This window comes from Syngnathus typhle, linkage group LG5 (assembly GCF_033458585.1).
Source record: "Syngnathus typhle isolate RoL2023-S1 ecotype Sweden linkage group LG5, RoL_Styp_1.0, whole genome shotgun sequence".
NCBI lineage: Eukaryota > Metazoa > Chordata > Actinopteri > Syngnathiformes > Syngnathidae > Syngnathus > Syngnathus typhle.
Genome location: NC_083742.1, coordinates 10134846 through 10154228, shown reverse-complemented (window position 1 = coordinate 10154228; position 19383 = coordinate 10134846). Strand labels below are relative to the sequence as shown.

Sequence of the window (19383 nt, the reverse complement as noted above, 5' to 3'; positions counted from 1 at the left end):
ACGCTACAATTCCTGCACTTTAATGAGGTTTTCTTTTTCAATCTTGAGTTCATACAGTGTATTTGGTGGGATTTGTATTCCTGAGAAACTCAAAATTCAACAATCTAATGGAGAGGATTCATGCTTCAGGTACGTATCTGCTAGAGTACATCTTTGTATATAGAGGGAATGAACACGATATTACAAAATGGAGATTTCTAAACCTGTTTCCATTTGCACCTAGTGAGCCTGCTGGATTACTATACTTTTCTCTCACTCATACACCCCCTCCTCCGTCCTCCCTCCTGCTCTCTTCCTGATGTCATTGTTTCCTGCCTGCTAGATGCTGAGACTCCACTCACGACACCAAGCCAGCAGCTCTATGCACATGCACATGACCACAAATAAACGTCTTAAAAGTGCAAATGGGACATCAGAACGCTAGCAGCGTCGCTTGATTTTTTGAGTTCAGTGCTTTCAAAATAATGACTGTTATTCGAGGAGTGTTGATGCCCAATTTGAAATACTTGGATGATGATTTGCTTGGTGTACATTCGTGCTAGTTTTCACTTCATCGCTGGCTGCAGCTGCTTTCATTATATCACTCATTGTTTAGCTCGGCTAGAGCAGACTGTTATTTTCTGCAATCTGTTCCAATGTCTACAGTATCTTAAACCCACACTTCAGACTAAATTGGAGCTAAAGGAGATAAAATATGTTTTAGAAATATTATGTGCAGCTATATTTTTTTAAGTCTCTATTTCTACAAAAAGGAAAACATTTTCAAGATAAATAGCACAATATATGTACTGCTATCTGCCTCATTCTTCTCGGCCAAACTCATAACTCCAAAATACCTTATTTTTCATCACAATATCCAATAGTATGAACAGAGTATTTTTGTACATTTGTCTCTGTCCAAGTCCCAAATCTTTTAAACAAGCACAGCTGTTTAACACTCAGAGTGACTCAGTCAAGCTGAAATAATTTAGAAGTCATACTTTTTGAATTAACATTCATTGGCAGATGCTTATTTTCTTCCCATTTCCTGCAGCAGGGCACAAGAACATGGTTTTCTTTAAATAGTCTTTTAAACGACTTTTTAAAAAATCACTCCATATCTGTTGTAGCTCATGGGTCGCACGCATGGGCATTTTTTTGCGTCCATCTTCACTCCACGTAGCGTCCTGTACTTTTACTGTCTGAACTGTCTGAATGCACACTGGCTCTTATTATTTATTATTACTCTTATTATTTATTGTTTGTGCCTTTTTGTTTATGATGTTTTTTTTACTTTTGCGCTATGCTTGCTGGCTCCGTTATTTATTGTGTTATCTGTTTATTTATTATTTATTCATCACTCTTACTATTGATTGTTTGAATTTTTGCCTTCTTGTTTTTATATTGTGTCGCGTACATGTATGTCTATCGTGTTATGTGTCTCGTCACCGTGGGATAGAGAAAAACGTAATTTCGGTCTCTTTGTGTGTTGTGACATGTGGAGAGATTGACAATAAAGCTGACTTTGACTTTGACTTTGACTTCCTACGTATAAGTTCCAATTAATTTTCTTCACTGAGAATTGCCACATACAGTCAAGTCTCATTGGCGGGTGTGACAGACAGAATTTGAGTCGTGAGATGAGATGGAGAATGTAGGCAAAGAAAGCCACACCATTTCAAATGTTCTAATCCTTTTTTGGGCTGCAACACCTCCCAAGTGTGGTAAAAGTCGACATGGCCTCTTGGGTGGGAGAGAGTAACAGAGACCAGACATCCATTTCTAAATGTAGTGAAAAAATAATTCACAACTGTGTCTGTTTTCATTTACTATAAATCCCTGCTCTGATGTTTGGTAATTTATGGTTTTGTGAAAATACACACAGAATCCCTGTAGTCCCACTAATACCCCCCCCCCCCCAAAAAAAAAAGGAATTCAGTGACCGAGGAGTCTCATCTGCACTTGCTGATGGCTCTCCAATGGAATGAAACAAGAGGTTCATCCTGCTTCTTTCTGTGCAAAATGCCCCAGTGTGCAGTAAGCTTTTATTTTACCTGGCCTCCCCCAACCACCTTCTGCGTGGGTGAGCCCCGCACCTGTTGCGACTCGTCCAGCAGGTCACGGCAATCCTCGTGCCTCTCGCAGGTTTTTTTCAGCTGACCGGAGCTGCAGGGCAGTTTGCAAACGAAGCTTTTCATTTGACTGAATGTCTGCTTTGCTGTCTATCTCTCGGGTGTCTCTGTTTAAGCCACCTCCTTCCCTCCCCGCTATCCCTACCCCCATCCCACTCCACTTCTGTCAAGCCCAGTCTGAGTCTGGTTGACTCTGGGGCTCCACACAGGAAGGAAGGCTCAAATATAAAACTTGCTGGATAAACTGCTAAAGATAAAGCTGCGGATTAAAGAAGGTCCAAAGAAAATTAAAAGGATTCTCCAATAGGAAGAGCTGCAGGCATGAAAAGCCAGACTGTGCTCCTGTCTGCGGCGCTGCTGGCCCTCTGTTGCCTGCTGACCCCCAGACAAGGGGAGAGCGCTGGGGGGATTGTGTCCCTGATGCACCCTGAAGGAGACAAGCAAGAAGGGGATCTTCTTCAGGATGAGCCTCAAAATAGTGAAGGCCAAGTGGAGAGCATCAGCAGCGAGGCCACAGTAGAGGCAGGTCAGTAACATTTGAAAGTAGATCCAGTGGTACTGCACAAGGGGCAGTAGGGGCAGTGCCCCACCAGATCCAGCAGATGGCATTCATTTTCATTTAATGTGTATTTTATCATTCCCTCACTTTTATGATCCCTTTGCAAAATTGATGTGTAACGTTTGTCTTGCATGTGTCAAACTGACTTTCCTCCAGTTTGCCATTCAAACAATCTAGTGGGCGTGGCTGACATATGTGCGTGGCTGACATCTGCCAATTTTGGCATTGCTTGAAAAGTGAGCAATTGGAATTCTGCCCAGCAACAAGTACCGACTCAAAAGTATGACATGACCAGCAAAAAATACCTGAAGGACTACCCTGAGCAATTATATTGATCTGCAATGCTGTGCATAAAGTCTCATGAATTGCACGCTTCATAAAATGGAGTATTTGTTTTCATGAAACTAAAACAGATTTTAAGGATAATCGAAATTTCATCCTAATTATTTATAAAAACTTTATCACGACTGCTTTGACTACTTTGAAGCACAAAGACAAGTAAGAGCAAGGCATTCCAAATCTTCTGGTGCTTTTTGCTCAGCATGTTTAAACACTCAGGACATATGAGTCGAAGAAGAGAAGAGCCTCACATGTAATACACATCAGGCCCAAGTAGCTGCTTAATGCCTCCCACTAATGGCTGTACCTTTCAGTGGGGAAGATGTCGCAGAGGTGCTGGTGATGTATTTATTGTTAAACTGGTGGGATTTGTGTGACTGAAACTGTGTGGCTCATGGAAAGAAAGTTTTTCCATGGAAGTGTCTGAGAACAGCATGCAGTCTCTGGCCTGAAGGAAATACTGATGAACTTCTGCTGAGCTCTGAATTAGTTTAGCTGTCTAGACTATGGTTTTCCAACCTTGATTGAGACGAGGCACATACATTTCAAAATTCTCACAGGATAATCTCCTCCAAAAAAGTAATTCTGAAATAATAGTGATTTGGTCTTAATTTATTCAGATTCTGCAATCATTTAATATTAATGTATTTCACTATAAACTGGATGTAATATACCTGTGATCAAATGCCAGATTTTTGAATGAATTTATTCTTATTATTTCAAAAACTTTTTTTCACCATTACTGTGAACTATAACATATGGTTGCTGTTTTCAAATTTTCCAAACGTTCATAAGAATACACCTCCCACCTTTAAATGTGCCACAGATTCCCCCCCACACACACACACACACACTCACACACAGTAGGCTTTTCCTGTCATTATCCCCACCCCATCTACCAGAAGCCTGACAGTTTTCTGCTAACACTGACTGTTTTTTTAGACTGTTCAAAATTCCCTCCACCTTGTCTAATGCCCGAGCTCCCACTGAAAAAAAGCAGATCCCAAAACACCATGCTTCCACCACCATGGTTCACGATCGGGACGGTATTCTTTTGGTTAGGGGGAGTGTCGTGTGAGGATAATCCTACAAGAACATCTGAAATTGATTTGGGATTATACCAAAAGCATTTTAAATGGTGGCAGGTGGGTGTGCTGCGTCCCTTAACACGAATTTGAATGTTGTTGGTTAAATTTGAATACAAAGTGATCCCATGTATTATATATGTTTTTCCCCTCTTGGAGAGAGAAAGGGCACATGTTTTAAAATATTGATGTAATTTATTACAACAAAAATCTGACATCTGAACAAAGATATTTAGACATTTTATATCCACTTGATGTCAAATAAATTAATAAAGGTTGGCAAATACTGCACTAAGACACCCCCCTTACAGAAATTTTATAAGATGCGGAAAATAAATCACTCAATGCACAGGCTCACAAATAATTTGCTAAAGAGGGAATTTAAAGGTTTACTTTTATTGTTGGGCATTACCAGATTATTTTTAAATCCCTACATTTTCATACATTCATATGTTCAGGTAATTTTGGCAGAGTGAGAAGAGCACCGCAGGAGGGCAAAAAGAAGAAAAAGGACAAGAAAAAGAACAAAGAGCCAAAAGATCCCAATGCCACCAAGAAACCCAAAGAGAAGAAAGGGAGGAAGAAGGACAGACAAACAACAACAACGCTTCCACCCACCACAACAGGTCAAGCTCGGAGACAAGTTTGTACTGAGACGTATGTAAATGGAAAGTTGTTGACTTTGTGTCTATGTGCCACCTTCAGCTATCCCAACCGAACCACCCACAGAACCCGAGCCTTACACTGACTACGCCTATCCTGACATTGGTAAGCTGCTCATTTCATCATCAGCAGTGACATCCCTCAACACTTAATTTCAAACTTTCAAATAAGGGTGGCATATGGGTACTCCCCCATCCCTAAATTTTACTACATATTCCAAACCAATTAGAAGTCTAACCATTCAAATTAATGTAATCTATCAGCATGTTATTCAAAAGTAGCATAAAATAAAGGGATCTGTAAAATAATTGGGTCTCTGTGTTTTGTTCCTGTCAGAGAATGACTACTGGAAGCCAGAAGATGACTACTGGGAGGCTGATCCTACTCCATCCAGGCCAGCCTCGGAGGTCACCGATTTTCCATACGATTACTGGAAACCAGAAGAGGAAGATCCAGCGGCTCCAGTGACAGAGGATGATTTTGACTGGGAACCAGTAAAGAAAGACCCGCCTCCCCCAGTGACAGAGACAGACAAAGAATACTGGAAACCTGAAGAAAAAGTCCCCTCCCCACCAGTGACGGAACCAGAAGAAGAATATTGGGAACAAGAAGAGAAAGACCCCTCTCCACCAGTGACGGACCCTGAAGAAGAATACTGGAAACCAGAAGAGAAAGACCCCTCTCCACCAGTGACGGACCCTGAAGAAGAATACTGGAAACCAGACGAGAAAGACCCCTCTCCACCAGTGACGGACCCTGAAGAAGAATACTGGAAACCAGAAGAGAAAGAACCTCCAGTAACAGGTACAGATGAAGACTACTGGAAACCAGATGAAAACGATCCATCTCCGACTGAGACCGATGACTATGAAGTCTACTGGAAAGAGGTGGACCCAACACCCGCCGGCCCAAAGGTGGATGAGAAGACTAGGACAGATGACATTGATTACTGGGATTCCACATGTATGTCTGCTTCTTTCTTTCTTTATTCGTCACTTCCAAGGAATGTAGTGTGTGTGGATGGGGAGTAAACAAAATGGTGGAAGAAAAAAAATTCAAATTCAGGCCAATGCTTTGGGCATGTTCGGGTATAATGGATATAAGGGGCATGTCAGTTTATTTAAGACCATCTTAAACAACGCCATAACAGGAAATAGATGGAGATTTCTCCTGACTGGTTTCCACACGTGAAAACTGACTGGCTGCCACACGTGAAAACTGACTGGCTGCCAAACTATTTGCAGAGAAACAGAAGCATCTTGTACATGCAAGTCTATTCTGACGATGCACACAGTGACAAGGAGATGAACGTGAAAGGTTACACCTGGTCAAACTCATGACATTCATCATCCTTGACAGTGAGCCCCAAAAGTAGAGAACTTTGACGAAGCAAGTCTTTTAAGTGGGGCTGAGGTAAAAAAGGTTGTCTCGGTTAAAGTTAAACCTGTTTTGGCTCAGTCTCTCGTAGTCTCGAGTGTGACGACAAGGATCGAAAGAGAATCTATGAGGGAGGTTACGTATGATGCATGTGTGCCCCTTATGAAGACGTTCACAAGTTCAGTTCTATTTATATAACTGTCATTCTTGTAACTGCAATAAATAATTTAAGAGTAAGTTAAAACTTCAGCAGGACTTTTTCCATATATAAAACTGAGCTTTTATTATATAACCAAGTGCACTTTATAGGATAGTAACTCAAATATGCTAAAGTATTTGGGGAAACAAATAGTAGTAATGCTATTAAATCCCTCACGGATTTAATAGCGTAAGTAAAGTAAACTTGGAGGAATCAAGGACTTTATTAGGCTTTTTTTAGTTGATGGATTTCTGATTTCATCTTTTCTTGCTGCAGTCGCGGTGCCAGAAAAAGCTCCACTCCCAGATGGCGAAGAAGTCAGCCCTGAGATCAAAGTCGAAACTCTACCAGGTAGCTGCTGACACTCAAACATTCCAAAGAGGTGAAACGACCACTTGTCGATCAGCATGTGATGAACACAAGGAGTCGAGGCCCTCGACTCTAGACTGGCCGTGGAGAAAGATTCGATATTGCCTCTGTCTGAGTTTGTTGTAGGGTTGAAAGCTTTGAGTAATAATGACTAATTCAACACATGAGAATAACATTAAAGTGAGCCTGTCCTACTTTTCAGACAGGAGGGGGTGGTTCGTGGTTGCATGCCTCCCAGACCAAATTTTCCATAGTGGTGTTTTTTTGGGGGGTTTTTTTTCAAGCCTGAGGGCTGATCAAAACTTTGTTATCATTCCTATAAATTTAAACGGAAGATTGAACTATTAAATGAGGCAGTGTTTATATTCATCCAAATTGAGAACAGTTGTTGTGGTTGACGGGTTGAGACTTTCTATAAATCACAGAAATGGAGTCATCCCAAGAAATGTGAAACAACTTCATGTTTGTTTATCTTTTCTGTAGAAGAGACGACAAATACTCCACCCTTCGAGGAGAATTGGTACGATGAATACGACGAATACGGAATGAGTATGTGCCCCCCCCACACACACACTGACTTTCCATGACCAAATGTTTCATATGAAGCACTGTCTGGACAGTGACTTTCCAAATAACTCTTGGCTTAAACATAAGCTTTTTCTCCAATTGGTGAATCCTAATGGCATACACAGATGCACTGGTTCAATAAAGCTCAATTATCCTCCATTTTCTATTTTTTTGCAGGGAAAAAGGAAGGTGAAACTGATGACAAATGGATGGAGAAGGAAAGAGAGCAAGCACGAAAAGAAAGGGAGAGAGAAGAGAGAGGTAAGTTTTGTTATTTATTTAACAGCATCATGCCAGACAATTTGACATATGATACTGCGCTTGCCAGAGTGAACATGGCCTGTGACCCAAGTGCAAAAGTAATAGCAGATAACAGCATGGTCCCTCCAACTGGATCACGTTCCCCTCATAAGCGAATACAGATGTGATTTGCCACTATGTAAATGGCCTTTTATGCATTTAACCAAAAAGGTTTTCCCCCATAATTTGTTACATGACTTCAGTGGATCGAGCTTGGTAGCGGTGGCATTGCTAAAATAGTGTTCGTTTGGTGATAAAGGCACCAAAATTGGTAAAGTTCTTGCTCATCATATTTGAAATGACTCCAGAGTGGGGGTCACTCCAAGTTTAGATAGGTAATTGATAATTAATTTATATGAGGCATTTTAAAGTGGAAAAAGTTTATTATAATGTAGCAGAATGGAACACTGACCTTGAACCTTGAGCAATACGGTCAGCTCTCACATCCAGAATTGGATACTGTGTCTGAAATTGTCAAACATAAAACGTTACAAGCAAACAGGGCATCAAGTATCTATATTTCAGGGGGGGTCACCAAGCAAACGTTCTTTTTCTTTTTTCTACAAATCTCCAAAAATCTTAAGAAAAATGCTGATAAAGATTCATTGCATGTTCCCTACATAAAACAGGTGCAAATGTGGTAAGAGAAATCCCAGAAAAAAAATAAAAAAGCCCAAAAGTCTATTTGGTCTGGGGCAAACCAATAGAACCGGCAAACTAACATCACTTCCTAACAAAACCATCAACAGGACTGCCCGACAGACTGGGTAACAGAAACGGAACCGACCGACAAAGACGTACGACAAAAAGACATCAACGCTCCGACGGGAGTGAGGGGCAGACATGACTTAAATACAAGAAAGGTAACAAGAGGCAGGTGACTGATTACATTGACTGAGGTAACACAGGAGGGGAGGGGCGACGTGAACAGAAACCATGGTAACATAGAACATACTAAAGCAACCGGGGATGAGTCGTGAAAGAATGTGTTTCTTTAAAAAGAATAAAAGAATAAAATAAAAAGGAAAGATCTGAAAAATCCCAGTTTAAAATGCAATTCTAATTTTGGATTTAGTTTGACTTGAGCAAAACAACTGCTCTTTTCTCCTCATGAAGACTTTTGGCTCAAGTCATTTCCAAAAACACTGATGATTCCCCTGATGACTTGTTGGTCGGAGTAGAAAGGGGAGGTTTGGGACCAATTCTGTGGAATTTGTTTTTTTGAGACTGTTTTTCTGACCTCTGCCAGAGAGAGCGCAGAAACTGAAGGAGGCCGAGGAGCGAGCCAGGAACAGACCACGTGTCTTCAAAGAACCAAAGAGTAAGTCAAGTGCTGTCCACAGTCTGCAAAACATCGTGTGAGCTTTCTTTTTTTCCCCACATACTGTTATGACTATTCATTCTATGCTGTGTGCGCGCCTATGACAGAATGTCCTCCCCTGGGGATGGAGTCCCATCGGATTGAGCCAGACCAGCTTTCCGCCTCCTCGACGTCTCAGTATGATTTTGCACCGCAGAGGGCACGCCTCAACATGCAGGTAGGTACACATCAGTCAGCGTGTGCACACAGCACAGGCATCAGTTACCTCCACTCAGGTCTGGAAACACACTTTAGACATCAGACTCATGCTGCAAAAGAATTAAGTGCAGATAGTGCAATATAAAAAATAAAAAAAGGACTTGTTCAATGAATAACTCAACAAAGACTTTGCAGCAACTTTGTCCTTGTCTCACCGGCTCCAGGGCTCACATGATGAAGATAACCCTCGAGGCGGAGCATGGTGCGCAAACTCAGAGGACAAAGTTCACTGGTTCGAGGTTGACGCTCGGATTGATACAGAGTTCACAGGAGTCATAACTCAGGGTCGAGACTCGCAGAATGAGTGAGACACAAAAACATGTGAAAACATTTGCCACTCTCTACCCACGGACCTCCTTCACTTCAAGGATATCTCTTATGCCATTGCAGGAGTGACTTTGTGACATCATACTTCCTGGCTTTCAGCAATGACAGCAGAGAGTGGACACCCATCCATGATGGATATGCTGACTGGGTGAGCTCACCTGAAAACGTTCCCAAATCCTACCATTTTATGTATTATTCCACTTCTTTCATCTCATTGTCCTTTTTCTCACTCCAGCTCTTTTTTGGAAATAGTGATAAAGACACTCCAGTCTTAAACCAGCTGGCGGAGCCTGTAGTGGCCCGCTACATTCGAATCATCCCTCAAAGCTGGAATGGCACACTGTGTATGAGACTGGAGATTCTGGGCTGCCCAGTGCCTGGTGGGCATAACACACACTCATGCACATATGTACATACATTGTATTCATTTCATTCTCTCCTGCTCACTCAGACCCAGATATTGCCCGGTACAGGCAAAATGAAGTGACTCCAGTAGATTATCTGAAGTTCAAGCATCACAGCTACTCAGAAATGGTTTCAGTGAGTATCTTGTTAAAGCAAAGCATCTTTTTCACTATTTAAAACGAGTGATTTAATGATAAGTGTGACATTAAAATCACCTAATCCTAACCAGGGTGCAGGCCACCTTTGGCCCAAAGTCCGCTGGCCCCTGAACAGGACAAACTGTGTGGAGTTTCTAGATTCTGGTTTAATGAGTTGTGTGTTGAGAAAAAAAAAAAAACAGTAGTGTGCCTTTCAATCTGTTTTTCAGCTTATGAAGTCAGTGAACGATGAGTGCCCCCAAGTTACCAACATCTACAGCCTGGGCCGTAGCTCCAAGGGACTGGACATCATGGCCATGGTGATCTCAGGCAATCCAACGGAGCATGAAATAGGTAAACATGGCTTGGAGAAAACAGTCTGATCTTAAAAGTTCAAATTGAGGTTTCCAGTAGTTTAAATGGAATTGATTTGGGGTTTAACACCAGATTGTGTCATTGCTTTATCATTGATGGACAACTTTAAATCTCTGGCATTCTGTGCAGGTGAGCCGGAGATACGCTACACAGCAGGTCTCCACGGTAACGAGGCGGTGGGCCGGGAAATGATCCTGCTTCTCATGCAATACTTGTGCAAGGAATACAGAGACCGAAACCCCCGAGCTCAACGGCTAGTGGACGGGATACGCATTCACTTGGTGCCCTCACTCAACCCTGACGGACATGAAGAAGCTTTTCAAGCAGTGAGTTAAAAGAAAATGACTCGAGGAGATGCCTGGGAATGGTGAATGATGGGAATTTTCTCCTTGCTGCAGGGCTCAGAGCTGAGTGGATGGACCACCGGCCACTTTACCAATGATGGCTTTGACATTTTCCAGAACTTTCCAGATCTAAACAGCATCCTGTGGGATGCAGAAGAAAGAGGCATGGTGCCCAAACTATTTCCCAACCACCACGTTGCCATACCCGACAACTTTCTACAAAACAGCTCGGTAAGTGATCCAATAGGTCTTTCTCTGGTGGACTAAACACTATCAGAAGTACTGACCTACATTTATGATCCCAGGTTGCTGTCGAAACCAGGGCCATCATCTCTTGGATGGAGAGCCACCCATTTGTGTTGGGGGCAAACTTTCAGGGTGGTGAGTCATTTGTGGCCTACCCATACGACAGCTTACGTACCAAAAAGCCTGCTGAGGATGTGCCCCACAGCCGCAAGAAGAGACAGTACGACCTTACGACTCATGGTCGGGCATCATTTTTGTAAACATCTTCTTCATTCAATTTTATTTTCACACAGGTATGAAGAAGAGAGCTTTGATGTGACCGAGTGGGGACATGGATACCGGGAGGAGCCAGATCAAGACCGGGGAAACGGAGGCTATCCAGATCATGAGTGGAGAGGGCATGGCTATGACCAAGGTCATGGCTACGACCAGGGACATGGTTATGACCACGGGTACAGTCAAGGCTATGACCACAACCAAGGTTATGATCAAGGCCAAGGGTATGACCATGGCCAAGGCTATGACCATGGCTACGATCCCAGCTACCAGCATGGTTACGACCACAGGGAGGAGGAGGATGATAGGGAGAGAAGTGGCGGCTACCATTATGCAGAGTCCGAGGAAGATCTGCGAGAGATCGCGGATGAATCCCTCTTTAGGTGGTTAGCCGTGTCCTACGCATCCACACATCTGACTATGACACAGAATTATCATGGGTCCTGCCACGGGGACGTCACCGCAGGGGTGCACGGGATCATCAATCGAGCCAAATGGAAGCCGATCACAGGAAGTAAGTAGAGACCAGCAGCTTTGATGGCTGCTATCTCCACCTTTCACTCTTTGTGCAAGCACACAAGATCTAAGTTCTAATAATGTCTCTTTCTCCCTCCTCAGGCATGAATGACTTTAGCTATCTGCACACCAACTGCTTGGAGCTGTCCATTTTCCTGGGCTGTGATAAGTTCCCTCATGAGAGCGAGCTGCAGCGAGAGTGGGAGAAGAACCGAGAGGCCATGCTCATCTTCATGGAGCAGGTTGGACCTATACTCTGTCAACAGACTATTTGGAATTTCTCAAGTAAACTGTGGTCAGGGCCAGTGAGTTATTCTCTTTTGTTAAAGGCACAGCTCTACATCTAAAAGATTTTAATTTTGTAAGATTTTTCTTGGCTGCAATGCTTCTATTAGATGTTAGATGTTTTTTCCCCCCCGAATCACAGTTCACCAACTATGTGTTGCAAAGGCCTTACTTAAACTAGTAGATTGTCTTATTGTCATGTCTTTATGTGAGGCTAACTGAACTTTTTTTGTCCATAGGTTCATCGTGGCATTCGAGGTGTCGTGAAGGATGAGCAGGGCAACCCACTTGCAAACGCCACCGTGTCTGTAGAGGGGATCAACCACGACATCACTACAAGTCAGATCACATTCACAAATCACACACGAGGGCCACATTTGTGGTTGAAGCCAACATTTTTTCCCGTTGTCTCACTGTAGCTTCAACCGGAGATTACTGGCGGCTGCTAAATCCTGGCGAGTACCGTGTAACGGCCAAAGCTGAGGGCTTCTCCTCCTTGACCAAACTTTGTGTGGTGGGATACCAGTCAGGAGCGACCACATGCAGCTTCAACTTGGTCAAGTCCAACTGGGACCGAATCAAACAGGCAAGTCAGCATGCGACAACAGTGTGGTACTTTGGCATCAAATGGAGATAATGTATTTTTTTTCCATTTGCCCACAGATTTTGGCTCTCCATGGCAACAAGCCAATCCGCCTGGTCAGCCATGGCAACACTATCGTCCAGCCCCCTGTTATCAACAGCAATGGCCGTGTGGTTGATGGCAATGTTGGGGTCTTGGAAAATTCCCGACTCAGCAAGGAACAGTTGAGGAGAGTCAGAATAGCCCGTATTAGACGCCTCCGGCAGCAGAGGTTAATGCGGTTGCAATCGACGACGACAACCACTACCCTGCCACCAACAACTACCACCATTCCCACAACGCTTGGGACCACCACACCCTGGTACGACTCATGGTTAATAGAGGAGGGACAATCATCGACACCCGGTGCCTTCACTGACTCCCTGGACTACAATTATGAGTACAAAATTGATGCTTATTAAAGCAAATTCACTGCTTTCACACCTGAGTTACATCAATCCAGAAATCCTCCGCTCGACCAAGCTTTACAGTTCAGTTTACGATGGTTGAACGTTAGTGAACTATATGCTGGAAATATGTCTGTCACATTAATAGCTTGACATCACAGCAACACGGTGATTAGTTCAATAGTGTGCCATGCATCTTTAATCATAGATGAGGAAGAATTGTTCTAAAAATTCACATGCAAAGGTGCCAATTAAATGTACAGTGTGTAGTTTGTCGCAAACACAATATTGCAGAACACCAATTGGTATTGTATGAATGTGTTTTTGTATTTTTACAAAGGAAATGAAACTGAACAGAACTGACAAACTGTACTGCTTGGTGGAAACAAACCTTTGAGTAATCAACGTTCACATCTACATTTTAAATTCTTCAATAACTGTATAACACTTGAAAATATGATTCTTCATTGACAAATAAGGATCTTTTCTGTTTATGATGCATCATTATTCAGTCTGTTATTCTTTTTTTTTTTTATTGCAGTTGCACATTAAAAACAACTTTTTTTTTAAACTCAAGATGTACTTATTTACAGAATCATCCTCTGTGAAAAAAACACATTTTACAATAGATGAATGCAGTTCAACTCAGGCAAACCTCACAATACTGTCCCACTGAATACGTGTGAGCTGACTTCACTACCCTCAGTGGCTGACGTTCAACTCACTGTCGTCGTCGTCACCCGCAGAAAAGGCCGAGAAGCTGATTGGCTCGCATTCAAGAGTACGCAAGTTGACAAGACATGCTGTTTGGGTGCTGTGGAATGTTGGCACAGTCACCAAAAGGATTTCCTGGCCTTCAGCACCTGGTGAAGTGAAAGCATTAGTGATTCACTCACTGAATTTCTAAAGCAATGCAAAGAAGAAGGGTTAGTAAATTTGCCCTAATTCCACACACACAAACCTGTTAGGCGCTTTGACCCAAACGTTGGAGCGTTCCCGCTGAAGTAAACATGTGGGCACTCTTCCAAGATGAACGGATCTTTCATGTAAAACGGGTAACAACCTAACAGACAATCCACAGATTTTGCATCAATCAGTCGAGATTATTCTACAAAGTGCAAAGAGCCTGTCGTACCAAGGGTATCAGGAGCTGTAGGAGCAAGGTGTCGCAATCGGAGTGTTTCTTCCAGAATCTCCAGATGACTGTTCATGCTGCTGTAACGCTCAATGTCACTGATATTCTGACCCGAGGTGCCCAGGAACCTGAATGGAAGAAAAAGGTAGCTTTCAGAAAATTCTTACTAAATGTGGTTGCTAAAGCAACGCCCAAACCTTTTCAAAGATGCTTTTCATTGGCAGAGGGCAGAGTATGCCAGCTAATACAACTCAGACTTTTGGAAAGAGTGAAGAATGATAGGCAAGGTAAGCACCCATTCTAGAGGTCAACACATTTTTAGTAAATTTTTTAATCAGAACTAGATTTATATTTTACACCTATATCTTTCCTTCATAACTCAAGCTACCACATGAGGTCTTTTTTTTATTATAATAATAACATCATAGCATACATTCTAGGCTTGTACAAGTGAGATACACCATCAATCAACTTCTCTAACTTCTCTAAATTCAAGTGGTTTTTTTTCTGGATTTGGGTATGAGATGTCAAGTCAAGAGGGGGCAGTGATGCATAACATGACAGCCTCCTTGAATGGCTGAAAACAGATGGATTAGGCTTCATTATCAGCATTTTTAGGAAGAGATACGACTGGTCCAGGGAAAGACGTAGACTGAACGTTCTTGGATTTGGAGGACAAACATGCAGATGCTTCAAGGATCCTTATCAGAAAAACGTGGTTGGCCAGTTCCAATTCCCCTGACCCCAAAACCGCTGCGTGCATAACAACTCCTTGATTCAAAGTCTAGTCAAAGTCGCATGCAACTTACATCTACCAGGCAGCGGAAGTAAGTAGACTGAGCTGGGCATGATGAAGACAGACATGGGCAAGCTGGTTAACTTTCTCAGCCATGACGCAAGAGTTCATCGTGAGTTCAAGGCAAGAGGAATCCATACAACTTGCCAAGATCAACAGAGTTTTAATGGCACTCAAATAAGATCATGACACGCCTTTCAAGTTGCAAATTTAAGTACATACTATATCTATTTTGTAGGTTACATTATTTGAGTTGAATTTTTTTATCTATTTATACACAACAGTGATCCCTCGTTTTTCACAGGAGATGCGTTCCAAAACCACCAGTCTTAAGCGAAATTCCGCAAAGTAGAAACGGTATATACATTATTTGGAAATTTAAACACCACTGTGTCGAAATTTCCAATACGTACTGTTTCTTGTTGGCCGCTAGAGGGCATGGGTGTATTGTAAGTTAATGAAAAGTATGGTTTACCTTGCAAAGCAATGCAAAGTGTCCATCTTCAGAAATGCCGCACTACACTAACCAAGGGGACATCATGCATAGCGAAACCAATGTGAGTCATAGTTGTGCATGATCTCTTGTTGCACTGTGCGCGCCTTTTTGAACCTTCCTCAATTCTTATACGCAACAAACCTTTCCCAATCCACACTGTTCTGTGCATGTATTGTACCTTTACAGTAAATAAGACAACAACACGTGATATTGTCACGTCCCGACTCCTATTGCACCGGTTGGTGCTTCTTCCCTCACGTGTGGCCGGGTGCCACCTCCTGCGCGTGAACTCAGTCACGTCTGCAGTGACGCACTTTGCTCAGGGGAACGCCCCGCGCTACCAGCGCTTATGTTTCGACTCCTGGGCAGTGCTTTTTTCCGAACAGTCCGTGTTGCGCGTGGTTGTCCTGCCTCGCTCGTGACAGGCTGGCTGCCGTGCTTCCCACGCTTGTCCCCAGTGACACACATTGCTCAGAGACACGCCCTGCGTGATCAGCGTGTATTTAAAGGCCGTTCTCCCGTCACTTATAAACCCGCAAAGTAGCACATTTGCGAAAGGTGAAGAAGCGTGAAGTGGCGAGGGACACCGTATACCTTTTTTTGTTCACATTCATCGGTATATAGCTGGGCTTTCTTGCAATATAGCTTTCTGAAAATGATATTTTTTGTACTTTTCATAGAGCTATTAGAAGATGAATCATTCTGTCAACCGAAATCGAAAGTCTGTGTATATGCATGCTGTTGTTCCTCACCTCACTCCATCCACTGTGGCCTGGTATGGGTTGGATGCCAACTGCAGTGTGGGGTAGACAGAGGACAAGGGGAACATACAGCGGTGCAGAGGCTGCTGAGGCAGTGTGTAGTTGGTGGGGTCATACTGGCCGGGCATCACATCCACTGGAACAGAAACCTCGAAAGGGAGGAGAGTAAAAAGCGTTTCAGTAGTCAACAAGCAGCTCTAAGTAAAAGAGGGCACTAGGGGGCTGTAGGGAATCTCACCACCAACTGCAGAAGCAGCTCATCCAACAAGCGAATGGCCTCCACGCTGCCAGCTTGAGTCTTTTTGGTCAGGTACTTTGCCTAAACACACAAACAGGAAGTTATATTTAAAACAGCAATTGCTTGACTTAAACCGTTATGTATTAAGACTTCACTTTGCGCTATGCTTGCTGTCTGCTGTCTGCACACTGGCTCAGTTTTGCTCCTCTTATTTATTGTGTTATTTGTTTATTATTTATTCATCACTCATTATTTATTTATTATTTATTATTTTTGCCTTCTTGTTTTTATTTTGTGTCACCTACTTGTATGTCTATCGTGTACTATGTCTCGTCACCGTGGGATAGAGGAAACGGAATGGTTTCTTTGTGTCTTGACATATGAAGGGATTGACAATAAAGCAGACTTTGACTTTGATAGAGGAAAACATTATAACTGTCTCGTGACACAAAGAGCGGACCAAGCCTTTTATCACTTAACACTTAGAAAACTGTGTAAAATAAATATATATATATCGCCACTTACAGAACAAAGATGTTAGTGTATGCCTTTGCCACATGCGGGCTACGTGGTGTGCAGCTGCAACTCATGCACGACTCACCTTGGTTGCGGCATCCTTGTCCTGTGTGCTTTGACTGAGGAGGTTTCCCGCCAGCAAGACCCTTGATATTGTCGCCGCTCCGCTCTGCTCCCCCTGGTCACCGAGCTGACCTGTTACCATGTCAACCAGTAGTTGTAGGCCCAGCATGCTGTCTGCATGACTACTACCGAGACCCAGCCCTGACACGAGCAGCAAAAATCTGGAAAGAAAAACCAACACATCAATGGACAGACCAAAGCAGTATCATCCAAGGCAAGCCAAACGACGTCAGTGTTGTTGCAATGCGAGTCAACGTTTGGAGTCAAAGCTAAACTAGTTGCATGCTGCAGACAACAAACAAAAAGTAGATGCAGAACTCCGCACACTGATCAACACGGCTGAATTGCTGAGTAGCATTTCACGTTTATCTTTGCACAGACGGCTTAAAACTGGATTTGAGTATTTTTCTGTGTGTTTACCGATCAGCATTAAGGGCAGGTCTCACAGTCTGTGCAGGGAGATCAGCTGTGCAGAAGTCCTCCACTGTAAACTTCCCGTCATTCCTCTCAGCTCCATAGACAGCGATAACACTGCCTGCAGAAAACAGCAATCGATGAGGTACTTGATTCGTTTGTATGACATCGAGCAAAGTGAAACAAAATCCCTTACCTGTGACACACCTATCTCTGTCAATTTTGCCCTCCAGTTTGATCCTCTGCAGCTCATCTTCCAGAATCAGCTCATCATTGTCACTGATGTATTTGACTCGTGGAGGCTGGGGCAACAGGTTGTGCTGGAGACAACAAGATAGAGAAAAATGAGTCATGACAAACAACAATGACTTGAAGCTCTTTAGATCTGCATCTGGTTTATACATTTCATCCAGAGACTATTCATTCATTTGGATATTTGCCTTACTACAAAACGGGATTATTTCTTAATCATTCTTTTTTTTTTGTTTCTACATTAAAATAAACCTCGAACGAACTTTTTAGGGTGTTATTGTTGGGGTGCTGTGTCCATAATTATCAGGGAAAAATAATTCAATCAATTTTGAAATAAGTGCTTAAGATAAAATGTGAGGTGCTAGGAATACTACCCAGATGTAGCTAGTGGTTATTTGATGTACGGTACTGCTAACCTCCTCACTTATCTCTTTTAGGATGGATGGCTGCAAGTCCATACGCTTGAACAAAGTTCCCACAATGCAACACTGTTCACCTGTCTGAAGATCACAGAGTTCCCGGGAAGGAACATTTGATCCTACCAACAAAAAAAAAAGGGCACTTATTACACTAATCACACTGCATGCTTCATAGATGTGTGCTCTGAGATATTGTGCAACTAATGTATCTTGGTTCATCAATCATTTAAATACTCTTCTGCTTCATGACAAATGGTACTTAATTAACTGTGCAACCAGTTTTGGTAATATTTTTGTTTGGTATGTCGTAAGATTATGTTCTAATGTAAAATATCTAAATTGGCTGAATATATATTGAGAAACATTGCAGTGTATGTGCTAGTGCATTGAGTCATGTAACACATACCCCACTTTTGTTGAGCTTTTGCCGTGAGTAAAGGTTTCATCTGCAAGAGTCGCGCTGAATATATATGAGCATACTGACGACTGAAACTCCGTTCTCCGACTCCGAAGCGCTCCGAGCATGGAGTGTAGGCCGTGGAAGCTCTCTCAAACACGGGTGCCAGGTCTTCGGCAGGATGGCACAGAAGAGAGGAGCCGTCTTTCCGCGCGCTCAGGTCGGAGAACATGATGGTTCTCCTAATGAAGTTAAATCGGTGTTAGCAAAGCAATGAGGTTTGCAAACGAAAAAATAACAGAACGCTTTCGAATGAGACTATTTTCAAGAATGTAACTTGGCATCTCTTACCTTAGTCGTCTTGTAATATAAGACTTAAAAACCAAATCTCTTTAAATTCAGTGGAGACGTTTGTTATTGCTGCGCAAGTTTGAGAACTACCCGCGAAATGCCCGCTCCACTAGAGATGTTTTGTAACTATGGAGATTAATGTCACGCAACCGCCAATGGCTAACTAATCACATTGGCCTTGTACAACACAATTCTTTCTGGTATTACCTGAAAAAATGCAGCGCTTAAAGTTAGGATGCAGTGTATTTCCACACCAAAACAAATGTTATTATACATAATTATTAAATAAGTGAATTGTGATTTTGGAAGGAGTTGTAGACTAAGTAGAGAGTCTTTCCTTAGGAACATTTCTGTTTGACGTCTTTCCGGTCTCTTGTATATTCTCGCGAGACGCGTT

The 19383-nt window shown here is 42.7% G+C and overlaps 2 protein-coding genes across 2 annotated transcripts; one reads left to right on the top strand and one right to left on the bottom strand.

Annotated features, from left to right (window-relative positions):
- The first annotated feature begins 2264 nt into the window (after positions 1 to 2264).
- Positions 2265 to 13659, top strand: aebp1b (AE binding protein 1b). The gene is made up of 22 exons (XM_061278485.1): positions 2265 to 2637; positions 4553 to 4720; positions 4800 to 4862; positions 5094 to 5720; positions 6610 to 6684; positions 7186 to 7251; positions 7447 to 7530; positions 8819 to 8890; positions 8998 to 9107; positions 9313 to 9452; positions 9539 to 9623; positions 9711 to 9855; positions 9927 to 10015; positions 10248 to 10371; positions 10522 to 10718; positions 10791 to 10967; positions 11042 to 11202; positions 11276 to 11772; positions 11877 to 12016; positions 12299 to 12398; positions 12479 to 12645; positions 12723 to 13659. Exons 1-22 carry the CDS (start codon positions 2433 to 2435, stop codon positions 13101 to 13103), a joined length of 3873 nt encoding a protein of 1290 aa, XP_061134469.1. The 5' UTR covers positions 2265 to 2432; the 3' UTR covers positions 13104 to 13659.
- pold2 (polymerase (DNA directed), delta 2, regulatory subunit) lies at positions 13391 to 19139 on the bottom strand. The gene is made up of 11 exons (XM_061278486.1): positions 18987 to 19139; positions 18645 to 18877; positions 18236 to 18357; positions 17764 to 17887; positions 17574 to 17688; positions 17116 to 17314; positions 16515 to 16595; positions 16268 to 16425; positions 14224 to 14351; positions 14050 to 14151; positions 13391 to 13951 (listed from the first exon to the last, which is right to left on the bottom strand). The coding sequence occupies exons 2-11, from the start codon at positions 18865 to 18867 to the stop codon at positions 13791 to 13793; spliced, it is 1413 nt and encodes a 470-aa protein (XP_061134470.1). The 5' UTR covers positions 18868 to 18877; positions 18987 to 19139; the 3' UTR covers positions 13391 to 13790.
- Between the last annotated feature and the right edge of the window lie 244 nt (positions 19140 to 19383).